The sequence below is a fragment of the Choristoneura fumiferana genome, chromosome 13 (genome assembly GCF_025370935.1).
Source record: "Choristoneura fumiferana chromosome 13, NRCan_CFum_1, whole genome shotgun sequence".
Taxonomy (NCBI): Eukaryota; Metazoa; Arthropoda; class Insecta; order Lepidoptera; family Tortricidae; genus Choristoneura; species Choristoneura fumiferana.
In genome coordinates, this window is record NC_133484.1 from 14,290,606 (window position 1) to 14,314,964 (window position 24,359).

The following is a 24,359-nucleotide window of genomic DNA, read 5'->3' on the forward strand; positions in this document are numbered from 1 at the left end:
GGCACTCCTATGGCGATTTTGGCATTTTAAGCATTAAAATAAGCATTTACATTCAGGAAGGTCAAAGCTTAGTATTGCTCGCTCGTCTATAAACGATCATGATTAATAGATTAGGTTAGATTTATTTTTTACCTTTTGAAAAAATACATTATAAGCACATGTCAGTTAATTACAAGAAATTCACAAAAGGATCGTCAAATGTATACAAAAAATAAATCTCATTAAGTATAATAAATAGTCAGCGAGAATAAAAATAAAAAATAAATTGAAAGTTCAAATTAGAATTCAATTCAATAATAATAATTAGAAGTAAAACAAGAATATTCTTAAATCTAAGTCAAATTTATGCAATAGGAACCAAATGTACCCAGATAAGCGACTAAGAAGCTTTAAGTTAATGATTCTTTCGAACTGATCTGATGCTGAAGCCGGAAGGTAGGCAACGGAACTCTGTTATAAAATGTATTTGGGCTTAATGGAATTGTTGTGAGATGTTCTTTTGCTACAAATGACTAAAAAGTGAAAACCCGTCTCCAAAAAAATAAAAAATAACAAAAAATGGAACCGACTACAAAACCACTTGAAAATACCTACTAGGTCGAAGTCGGTGACTCACCGCGACCCAGCAGGAGGGATTGAAACCCATAGTATGTAGGTGAGGTAGACGACTGTTCCATTCCTGCTGGCTCTTGCTGAGTGACCGACTTCGAGCTAGTAGGTACCTAGAAAAATATTTTCAAGGGTTTTGTAGTCGGTTCCATTTTTGTTATTTTTATTTTTGGAGTCGGTTTTACTTTTTTGTTATTTTTTCTTTATTCAACTGGATGGCAAACGAGCAAGTGTAAGATGGTAAGAGATCACCACCGCCCATAAACATCTGCAACACCAGGGGTATTGCAGATTCGTTGCAAACCTAGAAGCCTAAGATGGGATACCTCAAGTGCCAGTAAATTCACCGGCTGTCTTACTCTCCACGCCGAAACACAACATTGCAAGCACTGCTGCTTCACGGCAGGATTACCGAGCAAGATGGTGGTAGCAATCCGGGCGGACCTTGCACAAGGTCCTACCACCTGCAAAATAAAACACAAGCTACACAAATATTAAAATATGTAAGGTTTTGGGTACTGGCTCATTAAAAAAAAAAACTATATCACAAAGAAAAACTAAAATCGGCGGGAGCAACGCCGTCTTTGGATGGTTTTATTGTTTGTTTTGCATTGGCCCAAGCCTGGCCGCCATCAAGGGAATATAATAATAATAATTGTTGTTTTGTGATAAATGTTTTTTATTTCCTCGCAGTCTAATGAAGTTAATTACTCCAAGACACTATTGGCCAAACTCATACCGTGTAAAGGTAATCAAGATTTTTTTTTAAATGCGCAGTAAGTCAATGCAAGTCATTTTTTACAAGTTTTTCTTGTTCGTTTATTTATTTGTTTACTTATTTATTTTGGTCAAATCTTGCAAGTTAAATTGAACCCATTTCCAGTAGTTCATTCGACTTGAAATTTGGTAAACTTATGTTAATTTGGTAAATAAAATATTTTTATTTAATGTCATTATTATATTATAAATTTATCACAGAAAATATCTTGCGACGATTTCATTATGGGCGAAATTCACGATTATTTAATTTTAACGACCGACCACTGAACAGTTATAATAACTTTTTTTTTTCCTTGCTCCATTATTGCACAAAAAAGTTCACAATCGGTCCGAGATATCGTGTCCGTATCGTGTGTGAAGTGTCTATGTGTGCGTGTTGTATGGGGATTGATTTCTGAACTATCTGTTTTGTGCTATAACGCTATTCGTACTTGCAATATGATCAAAACCTAAAAAAATTACCTTCAATTCCAATTCCCCTAAGTACATCTTCAGCATAACATCCACCCTAAATTGTTGTCAGTGTTCATCTGGATACCGCAAAGTACGACTACCTACGAGTATAACTGTATAATTTTATAAACCACTTGAATGATTTCCACTGATTGTTCATATTCGGTTTAATTTGATGAGGTTAATGAATGTTAGTATAGTGTAAAATCATCATCATCATCACATCAGCCGAAAGACGTCCACTGCTGAACAAAGGGCTCCTCCCTAGAACGCCGCAATGAACGACAACTCACCACTTGCATCCACCGGTTGCCCGCAACTCTCATGCACATTTGCCATAAATTAAGAAACCAGTACAAAATCAAAGCCCGATGCATGTAAATACCATATGCCACAGTGACTTAGAACATAAAATAAATGTAGTTTGATGAAATAATCAGTAGCTTTAGTTTCATTTAGGCGATATTTTCATCGGTTTTCTTTTCCTTTATTACCTCATATCTTGTGAAAGTTTGTGAAGATGTTTGGATGGTAGGACCTTGTGCAAGGTCCGCCCGGATTGCTACTACCATCTTGCTCGCTAATCCTGCCGTGAAGCAGCAGTGCTTGCACTGTTGTGTTTCGGCGTGGAGAGTAAGACAGCCGGTGAATTTACTTGACTTGAGGTATTCCATCTTAGGCCTCTAGGTTGCAATCCCCCTGGTGTTGTAGGGCGGTGGTGATCTCTTACCATCAGGAGACCCACTTGCTCGTTTTCCATCCAGTCGAATAAAAAAAAAAGTTTAGATGTTTGTTACTCAATCACGTCTAAACCGCTAAACCGATTTGGATGAAATTCGGTATACACATAGTTTGAGTCCCCGGGAAGGACATAGGATAGTTTGTATCTCGGAAAATTGCATGGTTCCCCCGGGATAGCGATAAACAAATACTACGCGGATAGAGTCGCAGGCAATGGCTAGTGAACAACTTTAGGAGTTTGATGAGGAAGGCTAACAACGTACCTTTGTATTGTCTAGGTCATCCTGTTTTACTAAGCGTTCATGTTTGGAGGTCAATAACATTACGAATTTCATTCCAGTTTTATCCCTACACATTTTTGAGCTGCGTAGAAAACTGGTAAAAAAGTTAACATTATACCTAATTTAAATTTAAAGGCAAGGTTTTACGATAATTCATAATTTTATACGTTATCTGTTGCTAAATAAATGAAGCATGCAGCTAAAAGCTATACTTAATTATTAACTTCTTCGAATATAGCTCGCATCTTTGTTCAAAAAATCACAAATTTTCATCAGAACGAAATGAAATTGTAATCAAGCGCAGAAAAACAACTCCGATCAACCATGCCCAGCTCTTAAACGTGATGGCATTGTGTGCTTCTTAATTAAAAATTTGCGCGAGTTCAATTTACTGGTATAGAATTGTTTGCAGCGATGCTGATCACGACGGATTTCCTCTTAACGATATACACGGTATTATGTACACCTATAAAATGAAACAAATATGGGCTATGCTTTACTTTTCTGTAGAATTGGTAAGTCTGTCATGTTAATTATAATGACTAACAAAATATCTTTAAGTAGGGGTAATATTTTTGTATACAAATCCTCATTATGACTGTAAAAAAAAATTATACCATGAAATTATGTGACTTCGACGATTCTTTCAAATAAAAACTTCTTTTCTTATATTGGTACTACGAAAAACTGCAGATGTAGCGTAAATTCTGTACAGCTTTTCTATTATTAACATTGTATTTAATAAGAAATTGTTCTTTTAGGTTTCCGGACTCATCAATAAGTCATGTGGTAAGGTCTCCTTTGTATTCAATTTTATTTTGTGTTTGTTTGTGTACAAGGTCCCTTCATATTTGAAGAGATTTCGGATTTCGGAGTATTTCAGCTGGCATGGCTAGCTTAGTTTATCTGAATGCCCTCGAAATCCAAATGTAGTCGCACCCTCGTTTTACTTCGATCATGTCAACTTTAATTAAAAAAAAAACCTGCTGAAATATTCCGGTTTAATTTGAAGACATGTTGTATCATAAATAATAATACAGTCTAAGGTGCTTTGAGTAAGTGTAATGATCAATACCAACTTCATGTCTTTGATCATTTGATCATACTTCCGTGTGTGCTACCAGCCCCCTATAAGTACCACAAAAGATATGCTAGTGCTACAATTAAGTATACATAATTGTTAAGTTAAGGTTCTCTTACAAAAAAAGTATCAATTATGTAAAATTCTAGCACAAAACTTTTGTGGCATAGGAGCTGGTAGAGCACACGGAAGTATGATCAAATGATCAGAGAAATAAGGTTGGTGTTGATCACCACACATACTCAAAGCATCTTAGAATTCCACAATTCTACATAATTTTTACTTTATTGTACGAAAAACTTAACAATTATGTAGATTTGTAGCTCTTGTAACTTTTGTGGAGGAGGCAGTACCTGCTTATTTAAGTATAGTTCCCGCAATTCAGTATATACCTACGTCAATTTATTTTTCAGAATGTGGTATAGCCGGAAAAAGCCGTCGTATCGTCGGGGGGACCACAGTCCATCCGCATCAGTACCCGTGGCTCGTCTCTCTCATGCTGGGGCCCAAGTTGCACTGCGGAGGTGCCATCATCACAGACTTACACATTCTTACGGCTGGACATTGTATTACATTCGGGTAACAATTATTTTCAAGAGTTGTCAACATTTTATGTAGACGTGGAAGAAACTGCTATCTGTAACAGATTGTATCGCTGATATTAAGTACGCTTCGCTATTCATAGTCGGGTATTTTTACTTACTTTTTTGAGGACCAGGAGTGGGAGTTCGTGACTGATATATAAAATTCAGATGTAAAACGTCTCTTATTAAATAGCTGTGTTAATAATTTTCTTATTTGCTTTCACTGTAGCTAATACTATCATTTGTTTAAAGGGTTCACTATAAAGATCTTACTGTATACGTGGGTATGCACGACCGTTTAGACGACAAACACTTGAAATACGGTGTTACCAACGGAGTCAAGCACCAGAAGTTCACTTCCAACGCGGTACGAGACATCAACGACATAGCAGTTTTAACTCTGGACAGTAGGATGAAGTTCTCTGAAAAAATTGCACCTATATGCTTACCCGATAAAGGTAATATATCTTTAAAAAATGATTTCAACATCCCTCTAAATTTCTAAAAATAAAATCTAAATCTCTATATAGTTACCTGTATTTTCTGTACTGCTTACTATGTTTTCAACCGACTTCAAAAAAGGAGGAGGTTCTCAATTCGGGTGTATTTTTTTAATGTATGTTTGTTACGCGATAACTCCGCCAATTGTGGGCCAAATTTCAAAATTCTTTTTTAGTTCTAAAGGACATACTTCCGAGGTAGTCCCATTGACACCAAGTCAGGATCTGATGATGGGATCTTAAAGAAATCGAGGGCAACCCTCGAATTTTTAAAGTACACCTATAGCGATTTTCGCATTTTTAACATTAAGTCAAGTATTTACATTCAGAAAGTATAATTTGGTGAACTGGACCCTGATAAAGAAGACCGCAGGTACCGGTACTGATATAACTATGCTGTGTTTGAGCTTAATGGAATCGTTGTGAGAGATACAAATCACTAAAAACAATGAAAAAAATTTTTTAACAAAAAGTAGAACCGTCTTCAAAAACCTTGAAAATATTTTTCTACTAGTTTGAACTCGGTGCCTCAGCACGAGCCAGCAGGAGTGTTTGAAGCCCAATATATAGTTCCACTCCTGCTGGCTCGTGGTGCTGAGGCACCGACTTCAAACTAGTAGAAATTTATTTTCAGGGTTTTTGAAGTCGGTTCCATTTTTTGTTAAAAATTTTTGGTGTTCAATAAAGAGTTATTGTTATTTAGAGTTCGGGAGGAGTTAAAAGGAACTTTCGTTTTGTTGGGAGGTACTAGCGATTTATTCCACTTCAGATCGCCTGAGCTGTACTTTGAGCATTGTAAGCTTTAATTACAGGACGATAGCTGATAGTTATTCAAAAAATCAAAAACTACCCATCACTTTCACTTATCAATTTTGTGATGTTCTTGCTAGTTTGCTGTCACATATTTACTGTATTATATTATACTATCCGTTACCCGCGACTCCACCCGCGTAGAATTCGGTTATCGCTGTCCCGCGGGAACTATGCGATTTTCCGGGATAAAAACTATCCTATGTCCTTCCCCGGGACTCAAACTATCTGTATACCGAATTTCATCTAAATCGGTTCAGCCGTTTAGACGTGATGAAATAACAAACAAACAAACTAACAAACAGACACAAACTTTCGCATTTATAATATTAGTGGGATTACGATTTGTTTGTAAATTAAATAAAACACGTACCTTTTTCTGTTCGGACTCCATGATTATGATGCTGATGCAGTCTTGTTTATTGCTAGAACCTTGCTCTATGGATCATCCTTCACACCTAAACTTCATCTATGTGTATATGTATTTTTTTTTTGTTTTATTCAACTGGATGGCAAACGAGCAAGTGGGTCTCCTGATGATAAGAGATCACCACCGCCCATAGACACCTGCAACACCAGGGGGATTGCAGATGCGTTGCCAACCTAGAGGCCTAAGATGGAATACCTCAAGTGCCAGTAACACATTTACTGCAGAATATCTTTACTAATACTTCGTAAAAGTCTTTAAGTTGGTGTTTTATTTGTATTCTTCTCAATTTCTATTTCCAGGTATGGAATTTGACGGAATTCCTTTGACGGTGGCTGGTTGGGGCAAGACGAGACAAGGTGCTTTGACGTCATCTAGACATTTACTTGAGACCAAAGTAAAACAAGTACCTGGTGACAAATGTATGAAATCCACAATCTACAAGGACAACCTTGTTAGCGAAACAATGATGTGCGCTTATAGTTATGGAAAAGATGCTTGTCAGGTTAGAGGACTACAAAATGTCAAGCAAATTTTTTTAATATAGAATTTATTGTAATTTTAAAAATATTTACAACAGGGGGATAGCGGCGGACCACTGTTTTCTACCCATGAAAGGACGGACAACAGCAAGTGGTACCAAGTAGGTAGGTGTACGCAATATAATGTAATGTCACCGTCATTCGTTTTTTTGCTGATCCATTGATCAAGAAAAAATTTTTTTTTTTAGGTATCGTGTCATGGGGAATAGACTGTGCAATGCCGGATTACCCAGGTTAAAAAATAGCCGTTGTTTTAAGTTCCTATTTTTTTCTTGCAGGTATGTATTAATAAATCATATTTTTCAGGTGTGTACACCATCGTGGCGAAGTACTTATCGTGGATTAGACAACAGACTAGAGATGGAATGTACTGTATCTAGAGATTTAGTGTTCCACTTATTTTAAGTAATTGAAGATATTTATGTTACTATTTAATTAAATTTTATTGCAACCCGACTTCAATTTTTTAACCCTCACCACACGTGTATTGTAACATCTAAAAATGAAAATTTATAAACTGGAATGTAACCTACCTGTGCAGTAAAATGCACTGTATACTTTTATTTGCCTTTTTATGTTTGGTAATAATGTAAAATATGACGATAAGTAAAATATAATTTCCTTTCCATTCGCATTGTTTTTTTTATCGTGGTAAAAGAACAGAATTCAATTTCTTACGAACATATTTGGACAAAACAAAATGAATTAACTGTTAGTGCATGTTTTAGTTTAGGATATTGTTTGTTATAAGTTATCATGTATTAGTTCGCAATAAAAGAGCCCCAGCGCATTCAATTTATAGCTCCTGGCATGGTGAATTTACAAGGAAATTATCGCGTGGATAATTTACCCGTGTTAAATCTGTGTGGAGCGTAAATAAGAATCAAAGATCGGACGAAGTAGCAGTGTTGTGTTTGTGGTTCACAGTGAGTGTTGCCGAACACAAACACTATGCTTCATGTTATATTTTGTGTAGTTACTGTACTGGGGATGCTAAAGGTTAGTATTCATTCGTATGATACTATCCGCGTGACAAATCTCAATATAAATAAACAAAAACATATGTTATAGGTCGACCCCATACGTGGTTATGAAGAAACAAAATGCGGTGAGTTACACCGTTCTAAGGTTATGCAGGTTAAAATTGGAACGTTTTTTTGTTTAGATCAACCTTGCAAAAAATAGTAAAGCTTAACCTACTCGTTAGTCATATTATTACCTATCTTATTTTCATCCAGCTTAGATTATGAGTTCTTTGCAATATGTAACTATTCGTATAAACAAAAGTCACCAATGTGCCTCTTGAGTGGAGGATGCAACGTAAGGAACAAAATTGCTTGTTTACTTATTTGGTCAAGCCTTTTCAAGGTGATGTGGTACCTTCTTTTAACACACATACCGAGGTAAAAAAGTGTAGGTGATGAAGCGGGATTTGTTTCAATATTTGAATCGATGCGGTAGAGTCAAAACGATCGATCAAAAAATACCATAATCCCAAAATAAATAAATGGCATGGTAGCCTTGACCGATTATACATACACACATTAAATTAAATCATTAAATTAAGGCCTTGCTCCTATTGTTTCCTGTACCGCGATCTGTAAGTAAGTCTATGAATTGGATATTTATACAAAGTGTTTTTAAATTAATCCGGAATATTTCGATAGATGGTTGAAATTGTTTGAAATAATTCTGGTTACTGTGGTTGACAAATGTTTCTAAGCATTGGTTTCAAGTGTACAACGTCAAAGTTAGATATAATTGTCTTGAATCAAAAGTTGCATTGAAAATTCTTACAGGACAGTTCTGTCAAACTACCCCAACCAGCATCCACGGAAATATTCCAGATAAATTGTAAGATACTTTGTATATTGTAAGTACAGAATTGTACATTAAAGAACATATTTTTTAACCAAACTTACGGCATAGATGATTTACTTTTACCACGGCATTACAGACCATTACGAGGTATCACGTATTTGTGATACACGGACAATAAAATAGATAGAGGAAGAGGGGGCTCAATAATGATCAAATAGCTGTTACGTAATTTTAGGATAACTTGAAATTTGGTACAAATAAGTATACAAGATTATAATGTCAATGCAGGTAAAGTCAACAGGATGTGCATTGTGCAGTTAGCAAAAGGCTTGCATTATAAATGGACTACAGTTATTTTTTCCTTCAGAATGCGGCGTACCTTCTGACACCATAGTCTCGCAGCGTATAGTGGGAGGACGGCGAGCAGAACCCTACTCCTTCCCATGGGCGGTCGCCATACTGAAAGGGGACCGTATGCACTGCGGCGGGGCCCTCGTCACAGACCGACATGTGCTCACTGCAGGGCATTGCTTTAAATGGTAAGAGCATAGAGACGTTTCGAAAGAAAGGGGAGCTTTTACAAAAGTCGCTAGAAATCTCTATTATTATTTTTATTTCATGTTTTTTTAAACCAGTTAGGGTTTCTTTCTAGGGGATCTGAAGCCTACTATGATGTGCGCTTTCTCTATTAATAAAAAAAATTATCCATTCCAATCATTATACAAAACGGACTATATAAATTATAGCTTGAAAATGTTATATTACACACACACACAATATTAATTAAAGTCATGTTTTAATTTTGATTGATGTATGTGTTACATTCACTGAAAATATTAGTTTAGAATCGCATAACCTATTGTAGCTTTAAATACAACAATTCAGTAGTGTTCTCTTAATGTTGGATTCGTAGACAATTTTATCTTATTAATATAAATCATTATTTATAGGGACGATATCACTCAAATGCTAGTCCTCATTGGCTTGGACAACCTTGATAACCTGGAGGATGTAGAAAAGAGGAACATTACTAGCACAGTCATACACGAAAAATTCACTTCGAGTACTGTTAGAGACGAAAATGATATAGCAATTGCCAGGCTTAGTGCTCCGGTGCCGTTTGGACCAACTATAGTACCAATTTGCTTACCCCAACCAGGTGAGAAAGATTTGAACCTTATTTTAAGTACTAAACCTCGTCTTCATCATTGGTGAGTAAATTTGGCAAGGTCAATTTCGCTGAATGGAAAAACGTTGCTGGGTACTTTGATCACATTACCGGACTCTCAGCAGAAAGAAGTAGAACCCCCCCTTTGGTGTTAAGAAACTTGGCGATCAAGTCGACTTCTCGAAGAGTCCTTTTTCTAGTGGAATTTATGGTACCTTACCTGAACGTTTTGACCGTCTTATTTTCGTGATCACATTTTTTTATGAATGGGCTGTAGAATTTGATGACTTTTTTGTTTTTTTTTGACGTCCGGTATGTACTTGTACCAGTTAATCTGGAAACTGTAGCAAAATGTTTTACCATGTCAACAAAAAACCACGGTTCATTATTCATAACGTTAAAGTGATTATTTTTTTTAGGGCAAGAATTTAGCAACATGGTAGGCACTATTGTGGGTTGGGGTAGAATCGGCGTGGAACAGACATCTTCAAAAGTACTTTTAAAGGCATCACTAAAGATACTCACGGACGAAGAGTGCCTGAAGTCCAAGTTGGCTCAACATCTCAAGCCTACTATGATGTGCGCTTTCTCTAAAGGAAAAGACGGTTGTCAGGTAAGAAATTAAGGGAAAGGTAAAAAGGTTTAAATTTACTTATATCGTTAGATATCGTAAAAACTTAATGGCCTAGGCACGCGTCATCATTATCATCATTATCATCATCCCAGCCTATACGTCGTGTTTCGGCAGTTCCGGGGCACCATGCCGCAGATGAATGCGACGTCAGGGACGGTGACTCGACGGGGTCACGCCGTTTTGTCACCTAGTTAGTTTTAAATATTTGTCGGCGGCCGATCGTAAAATCCGCCAGATCACGAAATTCCTAGGCATATCGTGAAACGCCGCCATTTCATGATATGCCTAAACGTTAACCAGGCATGTCACGATGTGCCTGAGAAATAATACGGCAGATCGATTAGAGCAACGCATTCGTCGATATTCCTAGCTCTATACCGGGCACATCGTAAAATAGTTTCTTTTTTGGCCACTGGTGGCGCTGCGTATGCAATGGCGGCCGTGACCAGCTGACCGGCCGTGTTTGTTTAGCGCGTGAAAAATGTCGGCGTCGCAACAAAATGATCTTTAAACCGAAAATAGTGATTGAATTCAAAATAGAAGTGCAAAAGAAGCTTTTGAACATCAGCTCCGTTCTTTTTATGTGAATCAAACGGATTCTGTGCACAATGTGAAAAAACCATGCACGTCTGCCCGTATTTTAGAGGTTAGCATTTTGTTGATAAATAAAGTAGTCACTAGTTGTTATTTATTTACATAGAAAAATTTAGGTACGACGAGCGAAGCGAGGAGTGGTTAGTATTAATTGTGATCACGACGCACGAGCCGAGCGAGCGAAGCGAGCGTGCCGCGGCAGCGGCCGGCGAAGTGCCAGAACCGATATGACGGCGTTTCATGATACGCCTAGGAATTTCATGATCTGCCTAAACTGGCCAAATCATGAAATGGCGGCACTTCATGATATGCCTAGGAATTTCATGATCTGCCTAAACGTCACTAGGCAAATCGCTAAACGGTGAGTTTTGAACGATATGGCGGATGTCCCTTAGCCAATTCATGAAATGGCGGCATTTCACGACTAGCATTTTCATGCCTAGGAATTTCGTGATCTGGCGGATTTTACGATCGGCCGCCGACATATTAATAATTTTACTCATCTCACTGCCGGGCACAGGGCTCCTGTCATAATGGTGACCATTGAACGGCGAGCGTGTCGGCCTAGTGAAATTGATCATGAAATTGAAGGGTCAGCCCCCAAAGAAGCTGCACACCTCTGTACTTTGATTTACAGTCATGTACCTACTTAGTTAGATAGGTTCTTCATATAAGATTAATACATGTGTTAATACGTCAGAGTAAAAAAGTAACATCATTTATCATTCAAAACTTACCCCCTGTTTCACCATCCAATGATTAAATTTATTTGACGGATAAATGTGATGTCGTCTTTGTTTGTTTTGTTCGAATAGACTGAGACGGCATCTCATTTATTTATCCGTTAGTTTAAATTAATGAATGAGTGGTGAAACGGCCCATTAAACATTTAAAAACCTAATATTTGTATTTCAGGGCGACAGTGGTGGACCTTTCCTAGTCTTCGAGCCGAGCGGAAGATACGTGCAGGCGGGTATGTTCCTTCACGTTCACTTCTTTATCTGTTATTTTTTATCAGATTTTTTTCAGGAGTTTATTAGAAATAAATTTTCCACTATTTTAAAAACTCATTCTATGTCGTTCCCTAAACAATAAACGCTCCTTACATAGGTACATTCAAGGGTTGATAAGTATAGAGATCCCATAAAGGGAAAAGCTCACCTACTTACAAACGTTTGCCAATTGCATTGGTTTCTTTATTTCTTGTAAGTCAAAGTCAAAGTCAAAGTCGGCGTGCTTCAGGGATTTTATTAAATCACTAATCAATTCTGGTGAAATGAAAAAAGCGAGTTGCCTTTTGTGGCTGATTTCGGCATTAAAAAGATTCAGGGATTTGATCGAATGACTGTTTTTTCTAGGCAAATGATAAAAATAATTCGTCGTTTATATACAATACATATCTTGCTCGATTTTGTTATACCTACTCATATCCTTAAGAGATTTGTTTAAATCTGCGTTTTGGCCATTTCCCTGTGACATATATATAAATAGTTGCAATTTAATTTTGTAATTTTCTGTTTTTTGGATTACTCTAATAAGCTTAAAATATATTAATTTATTAAGTACCTACACTACATACCTACATTACATTCATTTAAAAAAAAACTTTTTAAAAACAAATCCTATATTTTCAGGTATAGTGTCCTGGGGTATTGGGTGTGCAGATCCACGTTATCCTGGTGAGTCACAGTCTAGTGATCAATCAGATATAGTGAATGATCTAATTCTACATTTTAGATCGGATTCCGATTGAAAGTAGTGCAAAACCGCTCTTAATCTTACGACAACTTATCAAAATTTTAAAAATCTCCGTTTGTTTCAGGCGTTTATACGAAAGTTAGCAACTATATAAACTGGATAAATGACCGTATCACGGATGGAGCGACGTGTAATGATTAAAATAAAAAAAGTTAGTGCGGTGCATGATGTTTGTTCGAATTCAACAATAATACTGTGTTTCCAAAATAAAACATTTTTATCCCAGTTAAATAGACAAAGCGATCTCTGTTAATCTGAAATATAATTTAATTTTCATCAACGATCAAAGCCTGTTGGTATTTTTCGTACCATAAATAACCACCAAATCAGGATCTGATGATTAGAACCTAAAGAAATCGAAGGGACTCTTTAAATACTGCAGGGACACCTATGGTAATTTATATAGGTATATTTCTTAGTAACGTGTGCATTTGCTCTTGAAAGCCACCATTAGGAACAGTTGACATTAAACTATTTTATCTTAGATTAGTTACCGTTACCTACACTAAAAAGCGAGAAAAAGATTATGATAAAAAATTAACCGACGACAAAAACCATCAAAATCATTTTCTACCAGTTTTGAGTCGGTGCCTCAGCACGAGCCAGCAGAAGTGATAGAAGCTAAGATGTAGGTGAGGTAGACGACTATAGGTCCACTCCTGCTGGCTCGGGCTGAGGCACCGACTTCAAACTGGTAGAAAAATATATTCATGGTTTTTGTAGTTAGTTCAATTTTTTGTTATATTTTTATTTACTTGTATTTTCGGCAAATAAGATCTTGCGAGAATTATCAAATAAGTCAAATTGCATAAGTCTGAAGTAAAAGAGCTGCATTTAAATCGATTTACTATAACTTTTGACATGGTAAAATTACAAGCAAATAATCGCGTGGATAACTAATTTTCTTCCGTGTAAATTTTGTGTAGAGCGTAAATATATGTATCAAAGATCGGACGACAATCAGTGTTGTGTTTGTGGTTTACAGTGAGTGGTTATTGGCATATACAGACACTATGTTCTGTATTATATATTGTGTAATAGCCTTATTGGGAGTTACACAGGTTGGTATCACACAGTGCACATCAATATTAGAACTCGTGGATGAGATTGGTTAACTATTTCTGGGTGATATTTTATATTTTAGGTCCAGCCGATATGTGGCGAAGAGTGCCGTGAGTTTTTGTTTAATTAATTATACATTATTTATTTATAATTATTATTTACCTACTTTAAAGATAATTTATTTGCGTATTAGTTGAAATTAAATGAAATAATTCATTGTGGAACATGTGCTATATTATCGGGCCTTAAAATTAAACTTGGTGTATCATTTTCTGCCACTTCAGGCTTTTAAAATTGTAGTCACAACACTAATAGCCATCATCACTTCAAAATTCACTGACCGAATAAAAAACGCCGAATAGCGACGTCGGGGACGGTGACTCAACGGTGTCACGCCGTTTTGTCACCAAATTAGTTTTAAATAATATTGATTATAAATATGTATGTTAGTCTGTAAGGTATTTATTGTATGGGCCAAGTTGCCCGAAATAAATGAATTTATTATTATTATAAAAACATTTTTTTAATAACCATTGCTGGATCATTTTTTTTTAATTCTTTATGCTCATGTCACGAAAATTTCTGGGCAAAAACTAAATCTAGTTCAGTTATTAAATCTAAAGTAAGTAGGTAAAACGCGGTTTATCGATTTTTTATTACCTACAGAAGTGACTAGATTAATTTGATGAAATATTTTTTATTGTAATAGACAAATTTAATTTTAAATCATAAATATTCAACGATATTAGTCACCCATCTTCACTTCACTTCACATCATTTCACTTCAACTTTGAGGAATATAAGTACATAATTAGGCACTTACTTAGCAAAAGTAAAATGAATACCACAAGACTTGGGGGAACTGTATACTGTATAGTTAAATTATTTTTAGGGCAGTATAGTATACTTCAATTGTACCATTACCATAATGCGTTTGCTTTAATTCATATCCATACGAATATTTATAAATGTGAAAGTGTGTGTTTGCATGCTTGTGTGTTTGTCCGTCTTTGACGTCGAAACGGAGCGACGGATCGACGTGATTTTTGGCATAGAGGTAGTTTATGGGCCAGAGATTAACATAGGCTACTTTATATACCGGAAAATGCATAGTTCCCGAGGGAACAGCGCGCGATAACCGAATTCTACGCGGGCGAAGCCGCGGGCAATAGCTAAAAAAATAATATGCATACTACCAATTCCAGTGAAATTTCACAAACAAGCAGTTATAAAATTGATGCTAAATTTTTTCGAATTGAATAAATGCAAAATTTCTTTGGGATAATGAATTTGAGGAAACGCCACAAAACCCGATTGAAGGATTAAAGGTGAAGTTAGTAGTAAATAAAAAAAGTTAAACCTCTTAAAATATACCTAAGAGGGCCACTTATAACTGCTCTATCCAGCCACTATAGGACAAGTATTTACTACTTACAGAAGAACCTGTATGGGTGCCAATAAGTAAATCAATAGAAAAACTTGTTGCTGATGATGATGATAATGGTAACAATGTTCCGGCTACAAACGTAAATCATAATAAGTATGAACGTTTAACGGAACGACCAAGTGCAAGTTTAAACTACGCGGAATAGGAGCTGCGCGAAGCAGAGCTCCGTCGTCGTATGCGTCTCATATTTGTTTAATTGAAAGAAAAAATATAAATGTTATGTACATTCAGCGTTTTAAACATTATTTTCATTTGACTATTATGCAGTAAACTAAGCCGTTTATGCAGACTATGTGCATTGTTGCTATGCATTTCGTTTACTTGTAAAAATTATAACAATGGTTGGCATGCAAATCATAATACTCAACCTGTAGGTATATAGAGTAGGTATACTTAGTGGAGAATACACATGTCCTTTCAAATTATATCAAATGTTTTTATAACGATCATTACACACCCGAGGCTCAATCCCCCCATCGATCGTCAAAACGCTTTACGTAATTTATGGACACCGTCCTTTGTCCTTCTGCAAGTACCTAGATATTCTTTTCTGGTTCACTTCGTTTAATTTCCCATTTGAAACAATGCCTAGTCAGTAATAGATTTATTTTTTATTTCACGCTTTGGTCTTTATCTAAATCACAAGTTTTTCTGGTTTTTCTTATATGTAGCTATCATACACTATAATATCTGTGCCAAGTTTTAGCTTTATCGGTATTGTGGAAGTATAATTTACTTTGAATGATGTTTAATCAATCAGTCAGTCAGTATAAAATAAGCGTATGTTTGCAACCTTAATATAGGTAACTTCTAAACGAATTAAACTTTAACCTTGATATTTTAAAGTTGTACGTAATGTTAAGGTGTTTATTTATATAAGAAGTAAGTTTCTCTGCCGGAAAGCTTGTAGCCCCGCAAGTTAATACATCTCGCTGGCGTTACCAGTTCAGTATTATTAAATTTTTATAACGGAGAACGTTTTCCTTTAGAGTGCGGAATGCCATCCGATGATGTAGTAGCAATGCGTATTGTCGGAGGCACGAAGACGGCACCACACGCTTACCCTTGGACCGTCGCTATATTTCGAATGGATTTCTTGCACTGCGGTGGGGCTCTTGTGACGGACCGGCATGTGCTCTCAGCTGGTCATTGTTTTATCGGGTAAGGAGTGGTAAGGCCCCAGTCATCATCATCTCCACTGTAGAGCAAAGGCCCCTTGGAATTCCACAAAGATGAGCACCTGCTATCTGCATCCACCGGTTTTCTGCAACCCTTGCTAAATCATTGTTCCACCTGGATAGATGCCTGTCAACGCTGCGATTTGCAGTTCGTGATCGCCATTCGAAAACCTTTCTACTTCCCCAGTTATTTGTTCTTCCATCCTGCTTCTGCCTGCCCATTGTCACTTTACTCGTAACTTACATATTCTTCGAACTACTCGCAGGGGAGACCGAGGAGAGTTGTGACAGAGGAGAGTAGTGACAACGTCGATTTTTGGGAACTTATTAACTGCTAGCGAGCTCGCAGCAGCAAGCGTTTGATAGTTCGAGACTTGAACTAAGTAACGCGCGCTATTGCGAGCTCACTAGCTGGTAATAAGCGGCAAAAAATCGACGTTGTCACTATTCTCCTCTGTTACAACTCTCCTCGGTCTCCCCTATGTTGGTGTAGTTTCTCAAGAGCGTCAACCAAAAATCTTGAGAATCTGTGACCAGTGACCCTCACAGATTGCACCTTGTATTGTATACCTAAGGCTGCAGTAAGGAATACCTCGTTTTGACCTCGTTCTAATCATCTAGATTTGATTTGACGTGAGCCGCAGACCAAAACGACCAGGACCTAAGTCTTTAGGCCTTAGGCCCTAAGGGATAAAAACAAACAATAATTAAGTTAATTTTGTTTGTCGTTCTCTCCATTTTAGGTCTGTAACCTACCATGCTGGGTACCTACGAGCTGGGTACAAACCTCTTCTAATGTAATAAAGGTGTTTTGACGAGACCAGGTCCTCCCGTTTGCACTAAGAATTGCCATTAATAATAATAATAATAATTCTTTATTTGCTTAGAATAATTAGATTACAAAGGATGAAAGGAGCACCAGTTGGTGATTATAAAATACAAACATTGGAACATAGAACCTCCTCCTTTTTTGCAGTCGGTTTAAAAAGAAAGGAACGTTTTATGGTGGTATATATATATAGCATAGCATATAATACCTAGCATAATACAGTTTTAGAGATAGAATACTTATATAAAAAGATAATTATTTTAATCTAAGCTTACCATTTTTTAGGGATATTATCCAAATAATGCGTGTTCTCGCCGGCATGGACAATATGAATAACTTGGAAGGTGTAGTAAAGAGGACCTTGTCTGACGTGATTGTGCATGAAAACTTCACTTCTACGGAGACAAGAGATGACAACGACATAGCCATTGCCACACTCACTTCCCCGGTCCCGTTCGGACAGACTATAATACCGATATGCTTGCCTAAACCATGTAAGAAAAAAAACATCTTAAATGTGTCTATATCTTATGTTAATCTTCCTCCTGGCTGCCTTCTTATCCTACTCTGCCTTTACGCTGCGGCTATTTTAAACAAAATCAATAAAGCAATCAGGTACGCTAGATAATATTCAGGTGCAAGAGCGTAAAGACAGTTCTACACAATCGCCGCTTCCTCTTCTAATCCAGCGGAGTAAAAATCCTTTTACTTAGTTTCTTTCTTTTCTTGACTCGGTTTGTGTTTTTTTTGTTTCAGTCGAAAACTTTGGCGCTTATACGGGTACTATCGTCGGCTGGGGCCGACAAGCCGTGAACAGACCTCCTTCAAAGGATCTCCTAGAAGCAAAACTGAAAATTCTTTCCGATTCTGATTGTATGAATTCCAAGTTGAGGGAACATCTTACGGATAACATGATTTGTGCTAACGCTAAGGGGATCGACGGTTGCCAGGTACAGTCGCTATCAACAACGTAGCTAGGTGTCCAAAAAGGTCTGAATAGAATCTTATAGGATTAACAAAGCAGTCTGGTGCGTAGATAGTTTCGAGCACCTAGACCACTCTGAGGTTTATGATGTCCTTTGTTTTGTTCCAATTTATACATACATATAAAAAATACCGTGAGTCGTGACCAACTGACTGATTGACCGATCGACTGGCAGACGACGCACAGTTTACCATCTGCAGCGAAAAGCTGCATCAAATTTCAAATCATTTATTCAGTAAATAGGCCGCAATGGGCACATTTACATGTAATTTTTTCAAAATAAAATAAGTGGAAGTGTAGGTTGTGTCGGTTGTGTTCGTTGCGCAGGGTATAGAGGGAGGCCACAATAGAAATATTTTCCTGGAGAGATGTTTTCCTGGTGATCCAAGTCCAAAGGAAGAGTGTAAACTGCGATAACCCGATGTAGAAAACAATTTCCGTCACCAGTGCTAGCTAGCTAATACGTTGTAGGTAGCAGCTCCTCCATTACATAGTGGTACTGTCTCTATATGAACTCCGTCAACATACTTATTTTGTTTACACTCACGTACATGGATGCATTATGTTTCAGGGAGACAGTGGTGGACCGCTTATAATTTTTGACCCGAGTGGAAGATATGTACAAGCAGGTAGATTTTATTAAGTACTTATTTCCAAGGTTTGTGAATGACGAATCCGTCAATTTAAAAAAACCGAATGATTTAATTGTCACTTAGCTGTTTTATGTGGACCAAGTTATTGATTCATGTTATTTTCTCCAGAGTAAGATAGTATTAGTCAGCGGCACCGAGTACTGCCTTTTCGCAACGTAACGTTTGGCAACCTGTTTCATTTCGCAAATTTTCATTTCGCGAACTCTAAAACTGTAAACATTTCAGGATTTAAATATAATGACCCGGATAACTCACGTCTTAAATCGAGTTTAGCTCGACATGTTTCGGGCTAATCCGTAGCCCTTCGTCTTCGGAGCCATCGAGATTAGTCGTCGGCCGAATTTCAACCGGGATAGTGGTTGGACGGTACCTCCGAGTTGGAAAACGGTGTTAAATACTCGTGCTGCGTCATCGGTGTGTGTGAACGTACCTTTACAGAGCGATGTTGTTAGTGTTGTGTGCTACCCTACATTTGACAGTTGTAATGATGATGAAAACGCGGGTAGTTGTGTGCCGGTGTCAGTTTCGTCGGGTAGTCGCGCGAGCAGAGCGGCGGCGCGCAGTGCGCGTGTTGCAGCAGCCGCTGAGTCGCGTTGCTCCGAAGACGAAGGGCTACGGATTAGCCCGAAACATGTCGAGCTAAACTCGATTTAAGACGTGAGTTATCCGGGTCATTATATTTAATATGAGTGAGTCTCACGGTAGTTTCATGTTCAAAATTTCAGGATTTATTTCAGGGCCATCGTGTAGAGCCCTTTGGGTTAGGTTAGGTTAGTTTTATAAAAATCCTGAAACATTTACAGTTTCAGAAATATTAAACAGTTGGGAAATGAAAAGTTGCGAAATGAAACAGGTTGCCAAACGTTATTCGCCGAAACATTAGTAAACCCAGCGGCACAAAATTTGTCCAACACTACATACAAAAATTACCGATTATTGCATATATTTGATGGCCAGATTTTTTGCCGCTCAATATAATCGTAATCATCACCATCATTATCAAAACTATCAGCCGTAGGAGATCCGCTACACATAGGCCTCCCCCAAAGACCTCCAGTTGCTTCGGTTGGAAGCGGTCTGCAGGGCTACTACGAAACTCGAAACTCAAAGTTCGTATCGTGCAGTCCCTCTCGCTCTCGTATTAAAGTGTCAGAGGGACCGCACGACACGAACTTCGAGTTTCGAGTTTCGTAGTAGCCCTGCTGCTCCGCAAATGCAAATGTTTGAGTATAGTTGCACAATTAACAATGAAATTGATTGCGTATGGATTAAGGTACAGACAATTAACGAGCTAATTCACTTGATTATGTTGCTCACCCTAGATTAGAGTATACTCCGCATTTCTGATTCGATCCCGTAGAAAACCCTGAGCACGCCCTCTTCATAGCTCGCTAAGCAACTGAGCTGAGCCGAGTTTAATACTATGACGACCTACGACTTCTCACTTATCGACTCTACCTAAATTATGTCAATAATAATATTATCGTTAAATTAAAATAGTGTCAATAAATAAATGTACTAATAGTGCACTTATTTGCACTACAGAAGACTTTGAATAAGAAATTGAATTACTTATTAAATTAGAAATTGTTAACTATACATTGTTTTCATTGCATAATGCGTACTTTACGTCTATTTCACATTTTCGACTGCTCAATAGTTAATTGGAAGAGATCACTCTTTAACGATAAAATGAGGGCTATCGCGTATGAATTCGCCGCTAGAGGCGCTAGTGTAGCGTGAGGTCTCCGAAATGTCAAATCTCATAGTTTTTGGGTGAGCTACGCGGGTTTATTTATAATTAGAATAATTTTGTGAATATTTTGCATTACCTGAAATTAATTATGGCCATTATGCATTACGGGGCAATGAATATCTGTGTTTTGAGACAATTTTGTATTTCGGAAACTTTTGTCCTCCCTTTTTTCCGAACAAAACGGGCTTACGCAAAACTGGTTACTCGATATTATTATGGTACGGTTTTAAGGTGTATTAAATATTATTTTAATCTAAACTTTGTTTTCACGCCTGTAATAACAGACTTTCAAAGCCACAATTTAAAACCTCACGCAACAGTGGCGCCATCTAGAAAGACAAAAAACGATAGCCCTCATTGCTGACCTCTAGTTTTAATGTTTTTTTTTACATTTTGTGCATCGATATATTGATTTTGAATATCGCAAGTAGATAAGTGAGAAGTCATTATGACAGATTCAAAATGCCGTGAAAATTCCGGGTCTGCCTATGACTATGACGAATTAGTTAAATTAAAATTATTCTTTTCCGAATTGCGCCTATTATTTGTATTATAGCAAAAGCGTTTTTAGTTAGCAAAATTATAAGTTAGCAAACTTGCAGGTATTACGTCTTGGGGTATTGGATGTGCCAATCCTCGCTATCCAGGTAAGTTATGATGCTAGAGGGTTTTAATTTAAGTAGTAATCTTATTTAAATTTAAGCTTAATGTCTCATAGATAAAGTTGAATTTATTTTTTTGTTAATTTGAATGATACAGAGAAAATGACACTATTCCTTTTTCAAAAGATATAAATTCTATTGCTAACAATATGTACCTACTAGTATTATCACTGAACCCCAGGAGGTTAAATTGGTTTTTTGGGCGTTTATTCGAGCGTTACAACCGCCTCATTTATCTGGTCACATTTTTTACGAATTGGTTATAGATTCTGATGTCGTTTTTGATTATTTATAAGTGTTCCTGTATTTCTACCAGATAACTAAAAAACTGTATCAGAATATTCGGCCGTTTTTACAGAAAAGTGTCCAGGAAAATGAGACGGCTGAAACGCACGAATAAACGCCCTTTTAGTGAAATAGTGTGGGAAACGAGCAAGTGGGTCTTCTGAGAATCACATTAATCAACTAGTCATAATGTTTATGGCCAGAGAGTGTGGACGTCCACTCTGCCTCGCATTCTTAATAAATTTCCATTTGAAACTGCAACAAATTCTGAATAGCAAACACAACAAGATTAAGCATATCTTTGTGCGATGGTTAAACCCACCTCCTTAAATAAAAATTGTATACCTACCTACTCAGAGTAAAATATTAAAATTATAATTATTGTATCCACTCATTCCAAATAATCAAGTAAAATTATAAACACGACTGCAACAATCCTATTAATTAAGGATTAGTAGTTAATTAATGAAATGTACGTGTATTTTTTTATTGAAATAAACAGCTTTTAATTTTTTTTTATAGTTAAATGAACACCATCACCCACCGATGCTGCAACACCAGGATTGCAAAAGATACAAAAAATGCAAAATATATTCCGTTTAAGTTCAGAATGTTTTTTTTTTGTTTTTAACTTGTTTTACTTTCGTTTACAGGGGTTTACACCAAAGTTAGCAACTACATTGACTGGATCAAGGAACACATAGCCTCCGGGAAAACATGCAAATAAAAATGCAATTATTTTATCAAACACAGTGTTTCATTATTATTATTATTAGGTACCTACGTTAACTTACTCTTAGAGTGCCACACACTCGGAATGAGGGCTATCGCGCGAATTCGCCACTAGAGGCGCTAGTATAGCGTGAGGTCTCCGAAATGTCAAATCTCATACCTAGTCTTTGGGTGAGCTACGCGCGTTTATTTATAATTAGAATAATTTTGTGAATATTTTGCAATATCTATAATTAATTATGGCAAATACGCGTTCCGGGGAAATGAATGTCTGTGTTTTGAAAAAGTTTTGTCTTTCGGAAACCTTTGTCCTCCCTTTTTTCCGAACAAAACGGGGACTATGGAACACTGTGGCATGCTCGATATTTTTATGTTACGGGTACGGTTTTAAGGTGTATTAAATATGATTTTAATCTAAACTTTGTTTTCACGCCCGTAAAAACAGACTTTGAAAGCCATACTTAAAAACCTCACGCAACAGTGCGCCATCTAGTGAGACAAAAAACGATAGCCCTCATTCCGTTTCGGAGTTTCGATTCGAAATAAATAAAAATGATCACCGTAACTACTCGATACTGAGTAGTATCGATACCATTCCCCTCGAATCCCTCGATACCACGTGAGTACCTACTTGGTATCGATACCTGAGGCCGATACTTCGAACCCCAGGTTTTTCCCCTTTGATTATTTAAACACTGGCTAGTGTCAGTAGGAAAAAAACAATGCCATTCAAAACGTTCCAACTTTTTCTTGCTTGTGTGCGTGGCGTGGCGACCACTTTGGCAAGTTGGCCGCCGCTCGCTTTACGTCAATACGGGTGTTAATGTGTGCGTGCAAAATGATACCAGGTAATGTTAAATCCCCCAATATTCGGGGGAACATTATTAGGCCTCGATAGATGGTCAATGTAATTAAATAAAATATGAATAAAGAAAGCTAAAAAAACTGTTTAACTTTTTAAGCATAAATTTAAGGGCCACATTTTTACCGCTCAATATGTTTTATTCAACAAATATTTAACTCAATAATATTACAATGTTTTTTTAATATTAGAGATATTTTCCAAACAATCGAATTGTTTAAGTAGCACAATACAATACAATAACTCTTTATTGCACACCAACATATATTAAGCAGTACAGAAAACACAAGTATATGGAGATTTACCAAGGTGAGCAATAGGTGACTTTATCGCTTCAGATCGATCTCTTCCAGACATAACATATCACAAGTTAACATAAGTTATTGACTTTGTTTAAATTATTCAATAGTTCAAATTAAAACTCTATTTTTATATATCAAAGACTGTTGTAGGGAGAAAACAAACAATAAAGTTTTACATTTGTTTAGACCAGTAGTCTTAAGGACATTTCCCGCACAAAAAAAGTTAGGGACTAATGTAGTCTCTAGGACACGTGATGGGATATAAATCTGCAGTAAATACATTACTAGATAAAATGTCATGTGTATCACTGTCTATGTACTCGTATCTACTTATATTTTTTTTGAGTTTTTAGGATATTTTTAAAATAAGCAAGTTTCTTTTTGAGTCTCAAGTTTTTTCTCTTAAGACATTGTATTTTCAGTGCATGCTTCTTTTCCAAAGCAATTTTTCTACATAAAGCTTTGCGCAACTTCGCTTCTCTTGGAGAATCAAATAAAGACTCAAGATCTGAAAAATCTCCAACATCAGCTTCATCACAATTAATTGTAACAGCTGAGGTAGAGGGTCGGACGTCTCTTGAAATAGAAGCTGCAAAGGAATCTTCAACAGTTGCAGAGGATTCCTGAAAACAAATTGATTTATGTAGTATATTTTCATGCAAAGATTATGTGTGTAAAGTGTACTCGTACCAATCTAACGTAATGTTTTCGTAATTATTAGTATATTTTTTATTAAATCGATTATTTGTTTGACAGTTTACTTATCATTTCTTCTTTTTCTTTCATTTTCTCAAGTCGTTTAAAAGTAAATTGATGCGTGAAA

General features: G+C 36.7%; 2 protein-coding genes across 2 annotated transcripts; both read left to right on the forward strand.

Annotated features, from left to right (window-relative positions):
- Positions 1 to 1,508: 1,508 nt before the first annotated feature.
- On the forward strand, positions 1,509 to 13,014 carry LOC141434131 (transmembrane protease serine 9-like). Its single transcript, XM_074096420.1, has 14 exons — positions 1,509 to 1,534; positions 3,277 to 3,379; positions 3,626 to 3,653; positions 4,359 to 4,524; positions 4,782 to 4,987; positions 6,569 to 6,771; positions 6,847 to 6,913; positions 6,997 to 7,041; positions 8,997 to 9,168; positions 9,580 to 9,788; positions 10,217 to 10,410; positions 11,941 to 11,998; positions 12,660 to 12,704; positions 12,848 to 13,014. Exons 1-14 carry the CDS (start codon positions 1,524 to 1,526, stop codon positions 12,922 to 12,924), a joined length of 1,584 nt encoding a protein of 527 aa, XP_073952521.1. The 5' UTR covers positions 1,509 to 1,523; the 3' UTR covers positions 12,925 to 13,014.
- A 586-nt stretch (positions 13,015 to 13,600) lies between these two features.
- On the forward strand, positions 13,601 to 22,388 carry LOC141434128 (trypsin-1-like). The gene is made up of 8 exons (XM_074096418.1): positions 13,601 to 13,844; positions 13,928 to 13,955; positions 16,282 to 16,453; positions 17,585 to 17,793; positions 18,056 to 18,249; positions 18,856 to 18,913; positions 21,296 to 21,340; positions 22,294 to 22,388. Exons 1-8 carry the CDS (start codon positions 13,797 to 13,799, stop codon positions 22,365 to 22,367), a joined length of 828 nt encoding a protein of 275 aa, XP_073952519.1. The 5' UTR covers positions 13,601 to 13,796; the 3' UTR covers positions 22,368 to 22,388.
- Positions 22,389 to 24,359: the final 1,971 nt, after the last annotated feature.